Source organism: Brachypodium distachyon, chromosome 3, assembly GCF_000005505.3.
Source record: "Brachypodium distachyon strain Bd21 chromosome 3, Brachypodium_distachyon_v3.0, whole genome shotgun sequence".
Classification (NCBI taxonomy): Eukaryota; Viridiplantae; Streptophyta; class Magnoliopsida; order Poales; family Poaceae; genus Brachypodium; species Brachypodium distachyon.
In genome coordinates, this window is record NC_016133.3 from 54,168,087 (window position 1) to 54,189,532 (window position 21,446).

At 51.4% G+C, this 21,446-nt stretch overlaps 4 protein-coding genes across 6 annotated transcripts; 3 read left to right on the plus strand and 1 right to left on the minus strand.

Moving 5' to 3' along the window:
- Window positions 1–827: 827 nt before the first annotated feature.
- On the minus strand, window positions 828–2,767 carry LOC100822124 (RING-H2 finger protein ATL13). The gene has a single exon (XM_003570230.4). It carries the CDS (start codon window positions 2,390–2,392, stop codon window positions 1,031–1,033), a length of 1,362 nt encoding a protein of 453 aa, XP_003570278.1. The 5' UTR covers window positions 2,393–2,767; the 3' UTR covers window positions 828–1,030.
- Window positions 2,768–6,091: 3,324 nt separating this feature from the next.
- On the plus strand, window positions 6,092–9,912 carry LOC100822438 (probable E3 ubiquitin-protein ligase XBOS32). 3 transcript variants are annotated; one of them, XM_014899984.2, is made up of 11 exons: window positions 6,093–6,465; window positions 6,555–6,798; window positions 6,896–6,955; window positions 7,061–7,132; window positions 7,213–7,388; window positions 7,465–7,625; window positions 7,999–8,057; window positions 8,148–8,194; window positions 8,288–8,428; window positions 8,784–8,875; window positions 9,174–9,912. In XM_014899984.2, the coding sequence occupies exons 2-11, from the start codon at window positions 6,604–6,606 to the stop codon at window positions 9,647–9,649; spliced, it is 1,479 nt and encodes a 492-aa protein (XP_014755470.1). In that variant the 5' UTR covers window positions 6,093–6,465; window positions 6,555–6,603; the 3' UTR covers window positions 9,650–9,912. The 3 variants fall into 3 exon arrangements, with proteins under 3 accessions (XP_024316249.1, XP_010235902.1, XP_014755470.1); XM_024460481.1 differs by having other exon boundaries at window positions 6,092–6,798; window positions 7,213–7,397; XM_010237600.3 differs by having other exon boundaries at window positions 6,092–6,798; window positions 7,462–7,625.
- Window positions 9,913–12,318: 2,406 nt separating this feature from the next.
- On the plus strand, window positions 12,319–13,290 carry LOC100823489 (transcription factor IBH1-like 1). The gene has a single exon (XM_003572841.4). It carries the CDS (start codon window positions 12,504–12,506, stop codon window positions 13,041–13,043), a length of 540 nt encoding a protein of 179 aa, XP_003572889.2. The 5' UTR covers window positions 12,319–12,503; the 3' UTR covers window positions 13,044–13,290.
- Window positions 13,291–18,097: 4,807 nt separating this feature from the next.
- On the plus strand, window positions 18,098–20,116 carry LOC100822749 (UDP-glucuronate 4-epimerase 1). The gene has a single exon (XM_003570232.4). It carries the CDS (start codon window positions 18,606–18,608, stop codon window positions 19,929–19,931), a length of 1,326 nt encoding a protein of 441 aa, XP_003570280.1. The 5' UTR covers window positions 18,098–18,605; the 3' UTR covers window positions 19,932–20,116.
- Window positions 20,117–21,446: the final 1,330 nt, after the last annotated feature.

Here is a 21,446-nt window from a genome sequence, read left to right on the forward strand (position 1 = left end):
GAGATGTGACCAAGAAGACTCAGAACCGCCGGTAGGCATGGAGCCAGAGGTCGGGGAGTCATGTTTTTTAGTCATCGATACATGCATATTTAAGCAAATTTGAGTCACGGAAGAACTACCGGTACTCCGTGCTATCCATTTTTCGGTCTCTCCGAGCAATAATATTAGCGAGTGCTCGTACCGGTCCTGCTGAACTGAAACGAAAAACTGACAGACCAGATGCAGTTTGACTTTGACCCGACTCTACTGGATCGAGACCTCCTTGACTCAAACTTACTGAACAGACTGTAATGCGCAGTCTAACACGCTCGACGCAGTACTCGCAGGGTGTTGTACCCTAGTATAGTCATCGAACAACAATTACATGGTGACAAGAACGGAATATCTTGTCCAGTTCAGCCGCAAGCAAGAGTTTCAGACTTTCAGTCCAGCAGGCCCACTTCGGTCAGGACCCTCAGCGCGGCAACAAAAAAATGAGCCTTTTTTGAGATGACAGACGAAATATCTGTGGTTGATCCTTCAGAGGTCATCAGAGCTCAGAATTCTGATCTCGATACCTTCCTGAACTCGACTGCATGCGCGCGTACTTGGCTTCAGAGAAGAGAAAGCGATCCTGCAAAAATTCCGGATGCTACCGGGCGCAAGCAAAAGAGCTCACTGTGGTGTCGCAGCACTGCAGGCCCACATGTGGTGATCACGCGCCGGCAAGCGGAGCGATCGAACAAATCCCCTTTCCGTCTCGTGCAGCGCCTCCCTTGTCCCGGTTCGGCAACGCCATGATTCAAATCGAACACGCGAAGATCACCGGGGTGATGGATGGGTGATGCTCTCGGACAACCGCTGTACAGTTTTCAGAGCAAAACGAGTGACAGTTTGCTTCAGAAAGACTGCTGATCAGGAACGCTCTCTGGGTTTAACGAATTTCCCCTGATGTTGCAAATTTGCAATCACGGCCTGCCGATCGATCTAATCTAGTAGAGGGGAAAAAAAAGGAGAAGGAAATAATTGTTTGGATGGATCGGAACGTTGATCAGGAGCAGTCGCCTACTCGGTTGCTGGTCTGCGGCCTGCCGCCGGCGCCGACGACCCAAAGCAGCGTCCGCCGCGCGAACGACGGCCGCTGCTCCCCAGCGAGCGACGCCGCCGCCGATGCGGCGCTGTTGCCGCCGCAGCTCTCCACGTCGTCGCCCCACTCCGCTGCCTCGCTCCCGCTCTTCCTCCTCCCTTGATCCTCGTCTTCCTTCACCGGCCACCGGAACGACACCGTGCGCCTCTCGCCGGGTCCAGCGGCGTCTTTCCTGGCCATCCAGATCTTGGATACCGAGAAGCTGTCCTTGGCCAGGAACTTCGATCCCGCGGCGACCATGGCGGGAGGAGGAGGATGCTTCTGTGTTGATGTCGTCGTGGATGTCGTCAATGGCGGCAGGCGGAGCGAGGCGCCGAGCTCGCACTCTGACATGGCGCCGCGCGCCCTGGAGACGGCCGCGGGGTGCTTCGTCTTCTTGGGCGGCGGTTTGGTGATGGACACGCGCAGCGAGGTGTGATGCTCCATGACGTACTCGTACGAGGACCCCATGGAGTGGCATCTCCTCTGCCCGTGCCCGAGACCCGCCTCGCCATTGCTGCTGCTCCCAGCCGCAGCTGCAGCTCCATCCCCTGCGCTGGGAACGGCAATGGCGCCGTTGCCTTCCACGCACATGAACTTGCCCAGCTTCACCTCCACCATCTCCTCCGCTCCCGGGACGCCGCTCGGCTCGCTATTGTCTGCGTCGGCCATTTGGGGCGAACTCTCGCTCTCCGCGGACGGAGACTCCGACTCGAGCACCATGACGACGACGGGGCCGCCGCGCGCCGGCGGGGAGAGCTCGGCCATGAGGAGGAGGCTGCTCCGGCAGAGCGGGCACGTGGAGTGAGACAGCAGCCACGTGTCGATGCAGTCCACGTGGAACGCGTGGCTGCAGCTGGGCAGCAGCCGGAGCTCGTCCTCCGCCGCGAACTCGCACAGGCACACCGCGCAGTCGAACGCTTCCTTGCCGCCGCCGTCGCCATCAGCGCCGCCGCCCACGACGTTCTTGTAGAGGAACACGGGCAGCGCGTCGATGAAGGCCTGGTCGACGCCCGCGTCGTGCAGGTGGAACAGCTGCTGCAGCTGGCCCTGGAACGCCGTCGCGCTCTCGCCGCCGTCCGCCAGCTGCTCCGCTGCCCTGCGGCGCCGCCGGTGCCGCCGCAGCAGGTGGCGCACCAGCAGGTGCAGCAGCCCGCACACGAAGAAGACCACCGCCAGCACGGCCACCACGAACAGGATGCTTGGGCTTATCTTGGTCTCCACTGTCTCCAGCGCCGACGACTCCGGCGATGGCGGCGCCATGGACGACGACGAGTTGCTGCTCATGATCCTCCAACTTAATCCGCTCCAACCAACTGATGAGTACTAGAAGTACGGATCAAAGTAGCTCAAGCTCAATTCGCTTTTGAGATCGATCCAGCCAAAAGCTAAGCCGGCTCTCGTTGCACATGCATGTGGTACGAGTTGGTGAAGGATCTTGGCATGGCGGCCAACAGGAGGGGGGGGGGAGTGGTAGTAATGGCGAATTGGCGATGCAACGACAAGAAGAAAAAGAAAGAACGAGCAGCAGTAGTGGTTGCAGTTGCAGGTTTAGGGGGAAGGGAAGCTTTGTGTGGGAGGAAAACTCGCGGGGGGGTCGAATAAATTTGCAAAGATGGACCGGGTTTATTGAGCCTACGGGCCGGTATAGATTAACCAACGGATTAAAGCCGCATTAGGTGTGGGTTAGGACACGCAATTAAGCAAGCCGGTGTGAGGTCATCGATCGGTATCGATGGAATGGGGATATGGGGAGAAAACAAATGGTGACGTCGCTGTAGCGCGCGAGGGTGGTTGATCTGATCTGTGTCATGATCTCTTCTCCTTGCTCTCATTCTTTTTGCTCGTTTTGTCGGTGTCTCTTGTTTCTACTTCCTTCTTCCTTTCCCCCTTTCTCGATCAACGACTCGACCTGTCTCTGTAGGCCGTGCGTTACTAGTACATTGCAATAATCTACTACTAATTGGGTATTGACTTTTTGCAGGGTTAATTAACTCTGATGACGTCGGCGAGAATGCGAGCCCTGCCGTCCCATCCTCGCGTGCTTTTTTTCTGCAGGATATACGGTATTGATTCATTGTTGGCTTGTCTAGGCAGAGGCTGCTGACCTGCGCTAGGATTACGTACGTACGTACTTCTCCTGCACTTATTACTTTGCTCTGACCTTCCGTTTCGGAAAAAAAAAACTTTGCTCTGACCTGCAGCGCGCCACCGTTTCTTTTTCTTCTTCTTCTAGCAAGTTGCCGTAATTGTGCCGCCTTACGGCTGCCTAATATTTCAGAGAATCACCTGGGAATATTTAAATTGCAGTCTGCAGACAACAATTGCGTGGCTTGTGATTTTCTGGAGCATGTCGAATCAGACAAGACGATTCTGCTAATAATGGAAGCGTTGAGCTGTGATGTGTCGTTTAGTCAGTCGTCGATCATTTGCCCCCCGGCATGCGCCACTGTTCGGGACGAATGGAACCATGCAGCCTCGCTAGCGTGTCAATGACTGATAGAGCGGAGGGTTCAACCTGACGGAGATCCGATCCAGACAAATGCATACTAGTACATGAGTACGTACGGGCTCGTGAATCGTCTTGGCTGACTTGGCACCGTTTAATCGTTTCCCACTTGTAAATTTGTAATAACGCCTGCAAGTCCCAGGCAGGCAGAAGCAAGCAAGCACGCACGCACGGCGACAACACGAAGGGCGCCGGCCAGGAGCAAGTTAGGGTAAAAGAAGGGAAAAGGTACGCGAATCCCGAGGCGGGCTTTTCAAATCCAGATGCTTCTCCTTCTGATGTTGATGAGCCGGTCGGGGCTTTGACTTTGGCAGGTTCCAGAAATGCTTTTGGTGCGGCAGGCGGCAGGACACAAGACCAAGAAATCGCCATTGAATCCCCTGCCCGTGCAACAAGACGGAAAAACTGGCAGCAGAGCAATGTACCGCGTGCCAGTTATGCAACCCCGTACGTACGTGCGCCGTCTCGTGATACTCTGCTGAACGCGCTGGCGAGTCGCCGAGCGATGCTTAAAGAGTCGACAGCACGGCCGGTTTCAGGGTCTTTGAGGCGAGTCAAACGTAGAAAGCGAGCAGGAGCCTGCAGTGACCTCAACTTCCTCCAGTCCTGCGCTCTACTTGGCCCTTTGTGGTCGTGGTGGCGCACTGGCGCTAGAGATACCGTACTCAACTGCGAAATGTGCCTCTTGATCAGAAGTTCAAAACCAGAAGAATTACCACTTGAGCTCGCATCAGCGCCGGCAATTACCGCACGAGTGCCATAGACGGGCAGACAGGCGGCCTTCGGCTGTCACTCATCGCGGTCGGCGCTGTGCTGCTAGTGTCCATGGCTGATGCATGGCTCCATGCGCGGAGTCCGGAGGGTTTGACATCGGAAAAGCTACCGATGCGCGCCCGAGAACCGAGGCGATCCATCCATGGCCGCTTCCGAAGTCTTCTGTTCTCTTTCTTCCTCGGGTTCATGGCCACGGGCTGGACACCCGCCCATGGGGTCTCGGAGAACGGGAACCGCGTGTTCTGCGTCAACGTTAATCGTTTCCTACAGTACACAGGGGGGTTAATGGTCTCGGGATTCTCTTCTCTCTGCTTCTGTGCTGTCCGAGACTGAGCCTCCTTCAAGCAGTAATCTGTCCTGTACTAATTCTCACGGAAATTGACTTGCTTAATTTGCTCTGAACTCCTGCAACCCAGGAGTACCGCTGCACAATTCATGATCGGCTCCAACAGATTGTCACCCTCCGGAAAGAAACAATCGATCTAATAGAACTCCTACTTGACGCTTATGTGGCGAGATACACAGACGACTAGCTACCACCAGCTATTCGGATAACTCCGCGGTGTGCTCTAACAACTGAAGTACAAAACAACAAAGAGGAGGTGGTTAGTGGCAGACAGTGGAGCCCTTCTGATGAGTTTGTGCTTAATGTGGTCTGGTGACGTATCAATTGGCTTTCCACCTGCTAACAATCTTGTTCTGCTCTGCGCTGGGACCGAGTGCTTGGTTCCTGTCATGGGAGCAGTTCCAGGCAGTTGGAGCCAAGGCATGCGGGTCCAAGGGACTAGCATTTGGAGATCATTCCTTCGGTATTGGATAGTGTTTGCAAGGAGACGGGACAAGAAGAGTTGTTACAGAACTGTGCTTGCCTGACTCATGCTCATGGCTTGGACCAGCCCGAGCCGCCGACGGGCTTCTGATATGCGCAGCGCGGCAGTGGTGCTGTCCGGTTGGGCTCGGTACAGTGGGCCGTCCTGGGAAAATAAGCCCAGATGAACATGTATCCTTCTCTCTTTTTTGATGATGTGGAGGAAGATTGTTAAGTGTATCCAAATTTGATACTTAAAAAAAAGTGTATCCAAATCTGCATTTTGATGATGTGGAGGATGAGGAAAAAAAAAGTAAGTAATAATTAGTTGTACAATGCTGTAAAAATATATTTAGTTGTACAAGAACTGCTTACATGTCTCTCTTTTGGGATATACTTACATGTCTTTTTTTGGATATCTTTTTTGTCTAGGGCAATTTTGATTCGCAGGATTTCTAAAGAATATATAATTGAAGTGTCATGTATTTGAATCCTACAAGTGGTTGGATAATATTCCTGCGAAACAAACAATCAACACAACAATTTTTTCTAGGAATTCAAATCCTACTAAAAAATACTATGACTTTCCTTCGAATAAAAGAGCTCTTCGAATTTTATAACTTTGTCGAAATACAAATAACACGTTGTGGTCGCTCGTCGCTAGATGCTGATGCATGTGCCAGTGCCACTTCCCGTCTTCATAGATAGCTGCTGCCGTGCCGAAAGAACTACCTCTTTCCTTTATGACCGAGGAGCTTTTCCTTTTCCTTTTCCTTTTCTGGTGACATCTTTTTGGCTGCATAAAGCGTAGTAAATGAACCATGTTTCGAGTACAAGAAAACGTAATCACAGAAAATACGCTTTCCTTGGCACCATCTAAAAGGAACTCCTTCGATGTTCGATCCATCCCCAAATCCTCCTGTCTAGTTTGACCAAATTGAGTTCTTCCCAATCTCCCAGAATTCGATTGCGCTTGGCATTTGAGGTCTCAGACCGGCGGCAGCCGGCGGCGGAATACGGGAGTAGCAGCGGCGTAGAGGCTCCCTGGAGTTGCGTTGGCTGCATCCAGTGGTTGCCGCGGTGGCTTCATCTTAATTGCGTGGAGCGGCGGAGGTTCGTCTTCGTCGGCGTCAGCGTCAGCGCGGCAGCCTACTGTGTCTTCCTCGTCGTGGGGGAAGGCATCCAGCGGCATAGATTCGTCTTGCTCGGCGTTGTGGCAGCGCCGCCCAGCTCGCCGACGGGCGACGGCAGGATCTCCCTTAGGCTGTTGTACGTTCTGCTCAATAGGGAACGTCATGGCGATGGCTATGCAGCAAGCTCACCATATGCCTACTGTCCTCCCTTCTTTCTAACCACAGTTTAGCGCTTGGGCTGTGCTGTTCCGTGAAGGCCTCATTTTGGGCATCCATGGGGTTCCTCAGCCTTGTGGGCAACTCGTTTGGATGCTCGGCTTCCGGTGAGCGCCTCGTCTCAGCTGCCCGGGATGGCGACCTGCAGGAGGCTCGTGCGCTCCTCGAGTACAACCCTCGTCTAGCAAGGTACTCCACATTCGGCGGCCGCAACTCGCCGCTGCACTATGCCGCGGCACAGGGTCACCATGAGGTAATGCCATTCGCCTGCAGACTGGCTATAATATTGATATTTGTGTTGATTCGGCAACGGAACTGCACTCACCTTTGTCTGTTGCTGCCATGTTTAGATTGTTTCTCTGTTGCTTGAGTCCGGTGTCGAGATCAATCTCAGGAATTATGGGGGGCAGGTAAACCCATTTTGTGGTACATTTGCTTATTTTCAGCTTCAGCATTAGAGATGAAGTCGGTCAGTAAGTTGTCTCTTAAGTATGTACTTTTCTGATTATGTGTAGACTGCTTTGATGCAAGCCTGCCAATATGGCCACTGGGAGGTTGTTCAAACACTGATGCTGTTCAATGCGAACGTGAGCATTTTACTTGCTGTTACTGTGAATTTCTTTTACTTCATCTATATGTGGTCCTGAGGCGGCGAAATGTCTTTCAGACCCACAGGACAGATTATCTGAATGGCGGAACTGCTCTCCATTTTGCTGCACTGCATGGTCATGCCCAATGCCTTCGTCTTGTGCTTGCAGATTATGTACCAAGCATACCAAACTTCTTAAACCTGATGAATGATAGATCATCCGAAGAAGTTACAGATGCTGTTTTTGATGATGAGTATGTCAGGTCCTTGCTTGTTTCTCCTTATTTGTTCTTATAAGCGAATCATGTAGTGATATATCTGTCTTAGCAGTGATTTGGTCAAGATGGTAAACTGGAAGGCAGATGGAGGCCTAACTCCACTTCATATGGCAGCGTTAAATGGCCATGTGGAGTGTGTACAATTGTTACTGGACCTTGGAGCATGTGTTTCTGAGGTCACAATTGAAGATGGAACAACTATGGACTTGATAGGTATCTTGCGAAAAAAAAACTTCTCTGATACTTTTAAGGTCAATTAGGATTTTCCTTTATGTAGTTTTTATTTGTGAACTTCACTGTTGCTGGTAGCAGACTCCTGTTCTAAGTGCTTAACATGATTGGTGCTGGAACATTCCATATAGTTTGCAAATTAACTCACGGTTCTTTGTCTTAAAATGTTTCGGTATTATCTTGCTTAAGTACTTTAATAGAACATACATTCAGGGTGTGCTGCGAGAGATGAAACATCCTTTCGGCCACTTGGAATGTATAACCAATCTGTTTCTTTATTACCCTGTCTTATACCTTTGTGCTTTGATGCCCTTATGATAGTTGTCTTATAAGTTGATTTGCTTCCATCTGACAGGATCAGGTAGCACCCCACTTCATTATGCTGCTTGTGGTGGAAATGCTGTCTGCTGTCAAGTATGTTCTGCTAGCTTGAACGCATTTTTTATCATTTAAATGTTTGGCTGATTTGCTTGAAATCGGCTAACCAAACACCGTACAATGCAGCTTCTTATTGCTAGAGGAGCCAACCTTGCTGCGCAAAATGCTAGCGGGTATGATTTTGAATTTCTGATACATATGAACAGTCATTGCTGTTTTCATCATTTTGATTTGGTTAAACCATATTGTTCATTTGCCTCATGCAGCTTGACCCCATTAATGGTAGCTCATTCATGGCATAGAAACTCTCTCGAGGAAATTCTAAGCAATGAACCAGAGGGTCGACTACACACTCTTCCTTCTCCCTATCTGTGCCTCCCACTTATGAGTATCATGAGCATTGCCAGGTCAGTGTACTAAATATTGCAAAGTTGAATTTTTTTGCTTGACATAGGCTGTGTGCATCTTCGGATGCAGAAGTGGCAGAGATCATGTCCATTATCTAAAACAAAATGTTTGCTGCTAAATAGGTTAAATTCCTTTTTTCTGATTCATTAAATGAGCATCTTTTCTTGCAGATTGCCATTTCATGTTTTTCATGTGCATATTATTGACTTAACCAAATTATTGGTCTCCTGTAATATTATTAGACTGATATTTTGTAGAAGAGTGTGGCCTCCATTTTTTTTTATCAGACTGTTATACTGAACTATTGTCCATGCTTGTATTGCTAAAGGCTGATAGTTGGTGGCAATTCTGTAGGGAGTGTGGCTGGAGGTATCGGAACCAGTCACCTGTCTGTATTGACCCATGTGCTGTCTGCTTAGAAGGGAGGTGCTCTGTTGCTGCAGAAGGTACACATATACATTTTATTTACATGGTATTCTAGTTTAAGCAAATTAATTTTTTATTGGAAAAGTTGCATCTTTTGCTGAAGGACATTAAAACAGTACTTGTATGAGAGTCATATGGTTCATCAATTAGCTCACGCTTTATGTTCTGGTTCATAATCAGTTGGTAACTCAACATCAGCAGAGTACAAAAGTAAGCAAGTTGTCTTGCTTTCTGTTAACTGCTGGTCGTACTGCTAAGCAAACAACTAAACTAACCAATATCTGCAAATTTGTGTACTGAACCTTTTCACCTATGTAGGATGCAAACATGAATTCTGCACAAGATGTGCTCTATACCTTTGCTCAACCAGCTACACATCAGTGAACCCCGCAGGCGCCATACCGTGCCCTCTCTGCAGACATCCTATCATCGCTTTCGCCGCGCTTCCCGGCACAAGCCCAATAAGAGAGCTTCCAAGAAACAGCCTCTCGTTATCATTGTGCACGACATGCCCCGCAGTGAACTCCGATTCTTCTGCGGCCTCAGTACCCAGCCATCTGTATCGGACGGAGTTCCATTGTGCACGTATGCCACCTATGGGCTCATCATCCTTCCGCTCCCTGAGCTGCCAGAGACTGAATCCATCATTCTGTATGGGTACCATGGATACAAATCCCTGCCTCATAAGATGCTCAAGGTTCGGATCCATCCTGAGCCGATCAGCGTCCCATGGGGAGACCAACAGGAGGCCATGGCCTCTGACATTTAGCCCCATTGTTGCTACTACTAGCTAATGGAAAACCACATTTTCCTCATTTTTGCGCCCTTTTCAGATGGTGGTCTGTTTTGCCTATCCTTTGGGTTGCCTGTTTTAATTTATTTATTTTGTGCGATCTTGCCTGCCTCAACCCCCTGTTGATATCAGCAGCAGCATGCAACTACTCCTACATCGGTTTGCCTTGTAAATAACCTTGTGTTGTACTTTTGCTGTGCATTTTTTGGGTATGAGAGTCACTACATTTTTAATGCATCGCCGGAGCAAACGCTTTTGTTTGAACCGGTAGTAGTTGAATACTACTGCCGTGAGTGGCAGGCACAAAGGGCTCTCAGTTGGCCGTTGGTACAGCCGTGCATGTTCTCTGTGTTCCGCTTTTGGTGGTTCCGATAACTGTCCATGTGCTGCTCTTCACGTAGTACTCCTAATTGCTTATTACTATTATCATTGCTAACTTTTCTGTCATCAACGAGTTCATTGGAGATACTCCAGAGGAGATCCTCCCCTTAAATAAAAGAGTAAATAATCGTAGTAGTACTACCAAGACAGCTCTGCCAAATGCCACTGTCAGATGAACTGGCCGTAATGCTATGATCCTTAAAAAGATGTGGATGCCTCAGGCCTAGGTTCTTTGCAAGAGTGACAACTTGTGTTGGCACTTTTGGGGACTCGAACACCACGTCGGTCGGGCGATCTGTGGCCGCTGAACGCATGGGCTCGAAGCGGCCGCCGGACCTGGTTACCTGGGCGAAGAAAACGTGGGCCTCGTGCTCAGGGCGAGCCGAGCGAGCGGCGAACAGCGGTCCACTCCCATTCATTTCTCCGGCCGACACCGAGCAGCGTGGGCTTTGGGGCCCCGGGCCTTTCCTGGGCTCGTTGGCGACAGCTGAGCAGCGCGCAGCCCAGGCTTCCGGAAAGGCCCGTACCGTCCGTCCCGGGCACAGGGACACGCAACGTGCACTATACAAGCAAAGCCGCTGCTGGGCTTCCGGCGTGGCCTCGTCTTGTTGTCCCTTGGTTCCCTTACACCAGGGCCCAGGCCCAAGCAGCTGCTCAGCTCCATCTGCATGGAAGAGAACCTATATTCAGCCAAGCTAGCACGCTCTCTCCCTCTCGGCGCTGTCTGTCAGCCGGTGCCGGTGAGTGAGAGTTGGCACCTCGTACGTTGGGACGTCGGCGCCTGCGTGCAAGTTGATTTCCAGATCGCGTCCGCCGCAATCAGCTATGAGCCCAAGGAGGCACAAGCGCCGTACGAACTGCCGCCTATCTATCCGTGCAGGACAAAACACGCCACATGCATGCATGCATGCATGCCGCGCACATGCGCTGCACCAATTAAGCAGAAGTTTCCGAGCGGTGGCACATCGGCCGCGTGCACGTGTGTGCTGCTCCGGAAAAGCAATTGGTCGCCTTATATATGTGTACGGGTACTACGCTTTTGCTTTTCGGCAGACCAGCTAGCTCGCTTTTCTCAGTTACTACTCACTAGCAGATGGTAGGGGTGAGTTTGCGGCTAGCTAGTGCCTCAGCGAATAGTATTATCTCTGCTTGATCGACATCCATGGCTCATCTGGTTCGGTGTGTGGAAGTTTCTTAACGCGAAAGGCAGATGAGGTGATCAGAAAAAGGATAAGTGAAAGTTAAATACTTTGAGAGTCACATGCAGCTTTTTCTAGAAATTTTCCATGTCGGATGTCGTGAGAAAAACGTGTCACGTGGAACCCAAATCATTCAAATCAGAAAAAGGACAAGTATCCGATTTTTGCTCATTAAACAATCAAATGTATATGACTTTGAGTTCAGAGATGATTTTTAGACTTCTCTGGCAATCAAGAAAAGAAAAAATACTTTTGCCTATAAAAATATGTTAATGGATTAATTGTTGGTCAAAACCGCGTGCCTTCTGTGAAAAACTCGTCCGATCCATCTTTTCGTATGTACACGTGAACCACGTACGTACGTTGGAGTGTCTATATGGGCGCATATTGCCACCCTGCATGCATGTGAATAAAGTTTGTCCGTAGGATTCCCGACACCCCGGCCGGCCTACATTTTCTAGCGGCGCGCACCGTGCGTCGCCAATTAAGAGATCGACAGAGGTACCACTTGTTTATCTCCTGGTAATATTCGCATGCGTAATGTGTTTATATCGATTCAAATCAATAGCACACGCCTATCAAGTGAACGACCGCTCGCGGAAAGGTGGCCGCGATTAATCTTCTATCGGTATGGATTTGGAGAAATTTTCGAATATATTGTTTCCGATCTCCCTCTATCAGCTATTCCAGTGTGTTGTGACTTGCGATATTATGCGTGTGAGCGTGTCAGCGTGTGGTGGCGCGTTTACACGTCTCTATTGAACTGGGGAAAATCAGGCCCACGCACGTACGTACAATACTGAAACTCGCACGTATATCTATGTGTTGTCACGCACCATTCGTGTGGTGTCAACTTGCAGGTGCACGCACGCAACGCGTCGCTACTACGGAGTAGCTAGCAAGCTGCTGGAGTACGTCCGTATACATGCGCCGAATGTGGACGTGGGCCTTCATCCCATCCCATGTGGCCATGTGCATGCATGTGCACTGTCTCCTCCCTTTCCCTTTCTCTCCAACTCACACACACTACTCCTTCTCCAACAACAGCGTATATAAACACGTACACGGCATACGGGCATAGGAGTGTACAAACACACACAAGGCTAGCTTGTTTGTACGAATCGACATTGCCAATATAATGCGCATACGCATGCAGCAAGCAGCGGCCCAGTTCATGCCAAGTTCGTGATCGATAAGATTTGAATTTTTGTTTTCGTCCCGATCCGTCCGGCCCGTTACAATCGATCGCCATTCGCCGGTCATTTATAGCTAGGCATGCAAGGCTCCATGGAGTTCAAGCAGGCGTTGCTGGAGAAGCTGCTGCTGGGGCTCCGGGAGCGCGGCGTGGCGTCGGGCGAGATGGGATTCCACGAGCGGAAGAGCGGCATCAAGCGTGCCGCCGACACCGCCCTCGCCTCCGCCAGGGGCGCCGCGCCGCGCTGGAGCCGGGCCCTGCAGCGTGCTGCCGCGGCAGCGTCAACGACGACGACGGCAGATCGGCTCGCGCAGACGACCACTCGGGGCGCCGGCCGCAGGTGTTCCACGACGTCGTCGCTCGCATTGTCGAGCAAGAAGATGACTATCTTCAAGAGGCGGAGGCCGAGGAAGGCCGGCGGCGCGGCGAAGGCGTGCAGCCTGGCGAGGGCCATGGCGAGGAAGAGGGCTGGAGTGTTGAGGGGGATCGTGCCAGGAGGTAAGGGGATGGACGATGAGCGCACGTTGCTGCGGGAAACGCTAGACTATGCCGTGTGTCTCAGAGCTCAGGTCGATGTAATGCAGCTTCTCGTCAGGGCTCTTCAAGCTCACAAACCCTAGAGAGGCTAGGAGTAAGCAAATCCACCGATGACCGATCTTATTTCTCTTCTCTCTTGCCGCCTACTGTTTTGTACGTAGTACTATTTGTTCCACATTTTCATTTCTCCTCATTTCTGGTTCATTAGCACTGATCTGAGATCATCATAAAGGCCTTAATTAGGATCATTGATATATTTGTACTTTAGGTGCGATATTGTGTAAATACGTTTCCCTTTTTATACTAGCAAAAGGCGGTCTGCACCCACGAGTCATGTGATACTCTGCGTGTGTGTTCAAAAATACATGTCGTATTTTTTTTCGATGTGCATGATCTTCAACTCCTAATTTTCACCACTATTTTTTAGTACTCCCATATTACTTGCTACTGATTTAGTACAGAGTATATGAACCGGAGGGAATACATTAATGTATAAGAAATATATGAGAATTAATATGGTTCTGTGGGAACAATTTGTACAATAAATTTAATGACGTACAGCAGCAGTTTTACCTAACCAAAACAAAAAATGTTTATACATACAACCACTCAGAGTTAGAGAAATTGGACGTACTGTACACATTTGTACAATGTTATCTACTTTATGCAACACAAGTAATATGATGACACTACTTTTCCAATTGTCGTTCACTACTATAGTCTACTGCTAAATTTTTAACCAAACGGCATATAGCTAATTGCTTTTTACGTCGTCGAAAACAGTGGTTGCACGTGCACGTAGGTTCAGGTTTGACCTGGAAATATTTTATTAAAAAATAATCTAAAGACAGAAATAATCTCTTTTATATTCTGTCAGGTATTTAGTTCTGTTTTGTGATGGAATATCCAAGAGGAACAAAGAGCTAAAAAAAAGCTAGCTGTTGTGCCGTCCACATGTACACACAATTAAAACAGCAAGTGACATGCATCACTCTCACAACTTCTCCGAAGGAAGTGGACCTTTACGCAAACCATGAGAATTTGCAAGGACTCTGATTCTGAAAATTGTAAACTATAATTGCACAAGGTTTCACTGTTCAGCTCACATGTTAATTACTCACTACTCCCTCCGATCCTAAATCGTTGTCAAAATATTACATGTATCTAGACGCCGTTTTAGAATAGATACATCCATATTTAATCAAATTTGAGACAAGAACTTAGAATCGGAGGGAGTACTTATCATCGTGCCCATTTTTTTTTGGCTTGTCACCGGTTGATGATATTATATCAAATGCATGTGAGGATTGCCTACATGATTATCAATGTTCACCATCCGTTGCGTGATAACTAAAAGCTAATGTAATAAAACGAGCTCCACTGATTATCTTGTTTGGTATTGTAAGGTTAGGCACATTCACGGTCACATACTCACATGGAGTGCACAGCTTGATCGACTTGTGCTTAGCAATCAATCGTACAGGCGAAATAAAAACGTAGAGAACGGTTTTGCTCTGCTCACTGATCAGAAGAGATCGTGCTAGATTATCTTAGCCAGGTCAACTTTTGTTGGTGGCATATATCCAAATAAAATGCACATATATGTCCCCGGGCGGGCCGCGCCAGGCCCATATATATGTTGACTCACCGCCCGTGACCGTACGTGGCTACGACGGACGGGCGCACACCGATGCTTTGATGACGGCTACGACGATGCCGAGCTAGCCAGTCGGTTGCGAACCTCAAATTGCCATTTGTTTTGTCGACGAAGCGCCGAGCCCTGTTTTGAAGAAGGAAGAACAAGACGAATAAGGGAAGAAGAAAAGATCAGGAATCGCATTCCAAGGCCCAAGCCCATCCATACGCGCTCTACGTCTTGGGCCCGTTGTGGCAGCCGAGCAGGTTCCGGTCTCGTCACGCTGGCTTCAAGCCGCACCTTTGGCGGGCGTATAGGTGCTGCTGCTAACAGAATCACTGCAACCTTTCGACCCACGTAAGATGCCGCAAAGGGCCGATCTTCTGTCGTTTTCACTCGCTGTCAGCCGGATATATGCCTGTCTGTGCATGCTTGCGCGTGAAGCTGAAACCAAACGGTTCGAGAAGGCAAAAAGGAAGCAGCTAGAGGTTATTATAACTGACGAAGCTACCAGTAAAAGAAACACCGAGGAATGAAAAGAAGGCACCGATCCTGTCAACATGTCACTGTTGCCGTGGAGTTTTTTGTGATGCCGGGCGTGTCGTCCGCAGAATGGCTCGCTTGTTAAGGTCCGGTGCCGTACGTATCAGCCCCTTCGTCGTGTGCAACTTAGATAAGATTCAATTGTTGGTGGTGGCGTATCAAAATTCAAAATCATGCATACATGTGTGCCCGGGCGGCCGGGCCCCTATGTCGACTGAGCACGACCCCTTAGTTGCGTGGATAGGATAGGATACGATGGATCCTTCGTAACAGTACCGAGTATATGTTGACAAGGACGAGGAAGAGAAGGTCCATCGCAGACAGAGGAGAGGAAGAGAAGAGTCAGCAAGCAACGACGACTCATCAAAACTGCTTCCGTGTCGTGTCCCTCTGTGAAAACTGCTTCGCGTCTACTCGAGACACGGCAGACAGGCTTTGCTCTTCAAAAGCCCAACCATATGGCGCTCCCGCTCTTGGGCTGGTTCCGGCACACACAGTCAGATGTCCGGCTACAGTTTTCGGCCGTGCACTCTGGCTTCAAAAAGCACCCGGTCGTCGGCATCAGCATCGCACGGGCGCGCACGACCACGTGCTAGAGGCAGGCAAGTGTCGCGCCGGAAGTCTTTGTAATAAAAAATCACCAATAAAGCGTCGTGCCGGCGACAGCGATATTTTTTTGGTGATAGAGATTGACAGCGACTAATTTATTTATAAACTGCTACTCTAATTTCTTTCTTGAATTTCCTCGTCACCGTACTCTCCCGCCCGACGACGGGTCAAAGCGTACGCCGCTCGGGAAGGGGAATCAATCCATTTTTCTTCTCGGCGGACCTGATCGTCGATAGAGCATCAGCATGCAGGAGCAGCGGAAGAACCACTGCAACCTTTCGACGCACGTAACATGCTGCAACCCGCTCGGATCAGTCTCGGGCGGTCACTCTCATCCACTCGCCATCAACCAGATGCTGCCTGCCTGCCTGCAATGCTTGCGCGCGCGTGAAGCTCAGACCAAAGGTTTCGAGAAGACGAAGGAAAGCTAGTAAGTAGAGGTAACTGACCGAGAAGCTACTAAAAGAAACACCGAGGAAGGTAAAAGAAGGCACGTACTGGTCCTGTCATGTCACTGTTAATAGATCATAGATGGAGCCTTTTCAGATACCTGCCGGACGTGTTTTGAGCCGTGACAAAGATTTGGGCGCGTGGAAAGTTGTTTTGTCGCATAAAACATGCATGGTCCTCTCGCTTAAGGCCCGGTTTCCGTACGGAATCGATAGTCCTTCGCGCGTACTGTGTCGCCGCTACTATAACGCTGTTGATTTTTCTGCTCGATTGGATACGTCCCTTCCTTCTTTCTCTTTATACACCCCGGCCGCTGGATACTGAAATCGCATTACAGTTGGTTAGTTATGGCTGTTGACGATCGGTGGATCGCATGCATGAGGAAATCAAAGGAGTTCGCTGATAGTGCTGCTGGTAGTGATGCAGTAAGCCGGTACATCTCATTTTTGTACTCTTGCCTTCCGCTTTTCATCTACCGCCAACGTAGTACAGCTTTCCAGCGCGCTCTGGCTAGTTTGGCCGGCCACAGTGGTGGGCTTAATTTGGAGGGGTTTGATGGTCGAGGAGGCACCGTGAGTTAGCATCTTGGTTTCCTTAATTAGACGCCCCAGAACAACTTGAATTGGATAAACTCACTAGCTGTGCAAGGGCTACAAGCTGTTACACTTCCTGTTCCTGCCCAGATTTTTCTGGACATTTGGCATTTTGATTTTTGGTAGACGTACATCCCAAAGAAAAAAAGCATGGGCCTAAACTTAGGATCACACTACAGGGCACGAAGCCAGATCCGGACGTGAATCTCCCTCTGACGGACTCACAGGTTGAGCAGAATAATCCTGGTGGTATCTGGACACTATACTCCCGAGCCGGAATAGCGACGACGGCGCCTAGGACAGATCAGATGCCAGGTTTTGACCGCCCCAAATCGGGAAGCCCGTGCACCGCATTTGTTTTCGTTTTATCGCCATACACCTCGCTTTGGCGTACGTTGATCAGGTTAAGCAACGGCCAACGGGGTTAATAAAAGGGCTCACGCGCCGGCAAGTCGCTGCCGCACATGGGCAGTAGGGCACGGGCAGCTGTGCGGCGCAGGGGCAGCAGATGCAACGAATGGCAAGCCAGCTAGCTGCTACTGTTGAGACGGGAGGGACGACACTGGAGCGATCGGATTTTAATCGGATCCTTTGTTTGGATGCGATCGGATTATACATTTGCGCAGGCAGACGCGGCGCCGTGGGCGAATTTGCCGGAGGACCGAGGAAGGGATGATGGCACGGCAGGGGCGGCGTTTCATTCCATTTGCGTCGTTCAGAGAGGGCGAGTCTGAACCGAACAAGGAACTACTAGGATAGGAAGATGGGGAACGGAACGAGGAAGGGATCGCGGTAATCTGCGTAGACTGTGGGCTTCGTCTAATAATTACTACCTTTTCCCGTAGACCGGCCGGCCGGTGTTCACGGCCCGTAGAAAAAGCTAGAGACGTTGGTTTACGAAAACAACGGTTAGTTCCAGAACAAGAAAACCGCGTATCCCTCCTTGTCAGTGACACGGCCGGCCAAACGAAAACCTGTTCTTTTCTTTATCTGTTTGTTGCTTCGGATTCATAGAAATCTCCCTACCATAAATTCGCCATTTCGGGAGATCTTCATGGCCTCGGAGCCGTGCGTGACACACCACGCGGCCACGTCCTATCCCCAAATCCTTCACGCGTCAGATTCATTCATCACTCACCCAACGAGGCAGTGCCACTCCCCAGCCATCCAGCATTCCAGCCAGCAATCGCATTCACATCCTGAGCTCTGAACGACGCGCAAAAACAACCGCGACGCGCAGCAGCAGCAGTAAAAGTTTGTGAAACCAGCCGCGGGGACGGACGAATAAATAGCGCCAGCCAGCCCAAAACCGTGTACAGACGTACAGTCAATCGTCATCCACCCGTGATATCCCCCAACATCCCCCGCCGCGGCCGGCCGAGGAGCCCCAGAATAGGCGCCCCGTTCGCACTAACAAATCGCCTCCTCCGCGCCCAGCCATCGTCGTCACCGGCAGCCATCCCGCGGCCGCGACGCCCTTCACCGGCTCCAGTCGCTTTCTCTCCCTATTTATACCCTGCCCCGTCTCGCTCTCCGCCTTCTTTTCCTTTAGGCAGGGAAGCGCGCATCTATCTTTGCCGGTCCCTTTCCTTTTCCCCGATAAAATCCCGAGAAATTCGACAGGGGAAAGGGAAGGAATACGTATCCGCGCAGCAGCGGCGATCCCATTCTTCGCCCTAGCAGGAGGCGCGAGGATTTTGATTGGTTGCGTCGTCCGGGAGCAAGAGGCGTGGGATTGATTCTTGGATTGGTCGGGCTCGCACGGCAGCTTCAGCACCACAAGCACCAGGACGGCGGCGGCCGCGGGCAAGAAGATGCGGGCGCTGGAGGACGACCTCTTTCCGTCCACTCCAGGGAAGGTGAAGATCGAGAGGGCAGGCGGGGGCGCCATGGCCATGAACCGCCAGCTCCACCGCTGCTTCGCCTCCACCAGCACGATGTTCCTCTGGGCGCTCTTCCTCGTCGCCATGACCGCGTCCTACCTCAGCTTCCAGTCCTTCGTCGACACCTCCTCCAAGTACTTCGCCGCCTCCTGGGGCGGCCTCCACTGGGAGCGCCAGATCCGCGCGTCCGCCGCCGTCAGGCGCCCGCCTGGCTCCGCCGCAGGGGCGGGGATGTCGGTGCTCGTGACCGGCGCGGCGGGGTTCGTCGGCACGCACTGCTCGCTCGCGCTCCGGAAGCGCGGGGACGGCGTCGTCGGCATCGACAACTTCAACTCCTACTACGACCCTTCCCTCAAGAAGGCCCGCAAGGCGCTGCTCACCTCGCACGGCGTGTTCGTCGTCGAGGGCGACATCAACGACGGCCGCCTCCTTGCCAAGCTCTTCGACGTCGTGCCCTTCACCCACGTGCTCCACCTCGCCGCGCAGGCCGGGGTGCGCTACGCCATGGAGAACCCGGCGTCCTACGTGCACTCCAACGTCGCCGGCCTCGTCACCCTCCTCGAGGCCTGCAAGAACGCCGACCCGCAGCCGGCTATCGTCTGGGCATCGTCTTCCTCCGTCTACGGCCTCAACGACAAGGTCCCTTTCTCGGAGGCCGACCGCACCGACCAGCCGGCGTCGCTGTACGCCGCCACCAAGAAGGCCGGCGAGGAGATCACCCACTCGTACAACCACATCTACGGGCTCTCCATCACCGGCCTCCGCTTCTTCACCGTGTACGGTCCCTGGGGCCGGCCGGACATGGCCTACTTCTCCTTCACGCGCAACATCCTGCAGGGGAAGCCCATCACGGTGTACCGCGGCAAGAACCACGTCGACCTGGCCCGCGACTTCACATACATCGACGACATCGTCAAGGGCTGCCTGGGCTCCCTCGACACGGCCGGCAGGAGCACCGGCACCGGCGGCAAGAAGCGCGGGCCGGCGCCCTACAGGATCTTCAACCTCGGCAACACATCCCCTGTCACGGTGCCCACCCTGGTGTCCATCCTCGAGAAGCACCTCCGCGTGAAGGCCAAGAAGCACGTGATCGAGATGCCCGGCAATGGCGACGTGCCATTCACCCACGCCAACATCTCCCTCGCCAGGCAGCAGCTCGGCTACAAGCCAACGACCAACCTCGACGCCGGCCTCAAGAAGTTCGTCAAATGGTACCTCTCCTACTACGGCTACACCAGGGGATCCAAGAACTTGTGACTACCACTACTGCTACATTCCATCCCTATTCTTCCCCTCCTCTTGCTGATTCTTTTATTTTCCATTTCTTTTTCTTCTTTGGCCTGCTCCCCGCGGCAGGCACAACTTCCGGATCAAACATTTTTAGACTCGTGGCATACCCGGATCAAACATTAACATTCTTGTCTCAATTTTTTTGGCGGAAATATTTTATGCTGTCCTCCGATGAGGAAAGTAAAAAATCCAGGTTCAGATTCTTTTCTTGGAGTGACGGAGGGGATGGAAGAAGAAGCAATTGGGGAAGCTTCCCCTCATGATTTATTTCATTGTTCATCTGTAAAGTGGGGCTATTCTTCCCCTTCCCTCTCCATCCCAAAGATTTTTCATGTAATCTCATGGCTGTACTGAGCCTGACCTGAGATGGCGCTAACCAAATGAAAATGATGCAACTAATTAGCTCCTTTATCTGATCGCTGGTTTAAATTTCGAATCTGTCGGTTTGTTTAGCCGTTCCAGTTACCGCTTGACTCCCGGAGTTTAGCCGTAGAAAGCGCGGGGTCGCGCTGGGGTGGCAGTTCTGTAAATCAGCGGCGGAACGTGGGCTTATTGGCCGCGGAGGTTTCGGCGCCGGCCGGCGTGATAAAGATAAGCTGGTGTGCCTCGAATGGCTCGATGTGGCCGCCAGCTGGCTCCCCATTCGCTCGGTCCTTCCTGGCTCTGGCAGTGGGGCCCGATGGCTTTGATTGCTGACCGTGGGCCCGATTTGGCTGTCGCTGGAGGTGGGGCGGGCGTGTCGAGTGGTCGGTGGGTGGGCCTGCCCACGTGGGCCACATGGGTTTGGTGGGCCCGTCAACGCGTAGGTGCTGGACTCTCTTTTCTACGAGGCTGAGCTGTATTCGAACTGCCTTTTCTTTATTAGTTGTCGAGGAACAGGAATACGTTCTGTTCTTGAGATCTAGCATCACTGCACGAGCTGGAGTAGGGCTAAGATTATGCTAGGCTATGATTAGTCAGTACACTAGCACTAGAACTATACAATCATGCAAGTAATTGTAAATTATCAGTGAAAACAAATCGGCAAATGTTCCTGTGGTGGCAGCTTGCGCAATGCACTCTACTTTATTTTACCGCTGCTTTCTTCTACACGCTGGTGGTGGGTTACATGATGCTACTACGGCGCTGATGATCTGTATTGAATGTGCGAGAATTTAAAATGTTTAAAAACGGGGTGTGTTGGTCGTGGTCGACCTCTGCCCGAGGACCGACTAGTAGCCCTGGTGGTTTGTCTGGCCAAGAACACGAGGCAGATCCCGTGGATTTTTTAGAAGATGCGGAAAGAAAATGCTCGAGAAGCGTACGTGTCATGGCCTAATGGGTTCACGAGTCGAGAAGCGACTGGCCGGTGGCCGTCTCTTGCTCTCTCTCACTGCCAGAGTCCAAGACTTGCAGAGGTCCGCCCAGGCAAGCAGCTTGCAGGCCACGCGTTTCGACTGTCGAGTCGAGACGCACAAGCTGAACCCGATGCGCGTGCAGGGT

Excerpts from the sequence above, each read along its gene's own strand:
- LOC100823489 (XM_003572841.4), top strand. The coding sequence starts at position 12,504 with ATGCAAGGCTCCATGGAGTTCAAGCAGGCGTTGCTGGAGAAGCTGCTG.
- LOC100822749 (XM_003570232.4), top strand. The coding sequence starts at position 18,606 with ATGCGGGCGCTGGAGGACGACCTCTTTCCGTCCACTCCAGGGAAGGTG.
- LOC100822124 (XM_003570230.4), bottom strand. The coding sequence starts at position 2,392 with ATGAGCAGCAACTCGTCGTCGTCCATGGCGCCGCCATCGCCGGAGTCG.
- LOC100822438 (XM_024460481.1), top strand. The coding sequence starts at position 6,604 with ATGGGGTTCCTCAGCCTTGTGGGCAACTCGTTTGGATGCTCGGCTTCC. Across the intron at positions 6,799-6,895 it reads CGGCACAGGGTCACCATGAG|ATTGTTTCTCTGTTGCTTGA; the intron begins GTAATGCCATTC and ends TGCCATGTTTAG. Across the intron at positions 8,058-8,147 it reads GAAATGCTGTCTGCTGTCAA|CTTCTTATTGCTAGAGGAGC; the intron begins GTATGTTCTGCT and ends CGTACAATGCAG.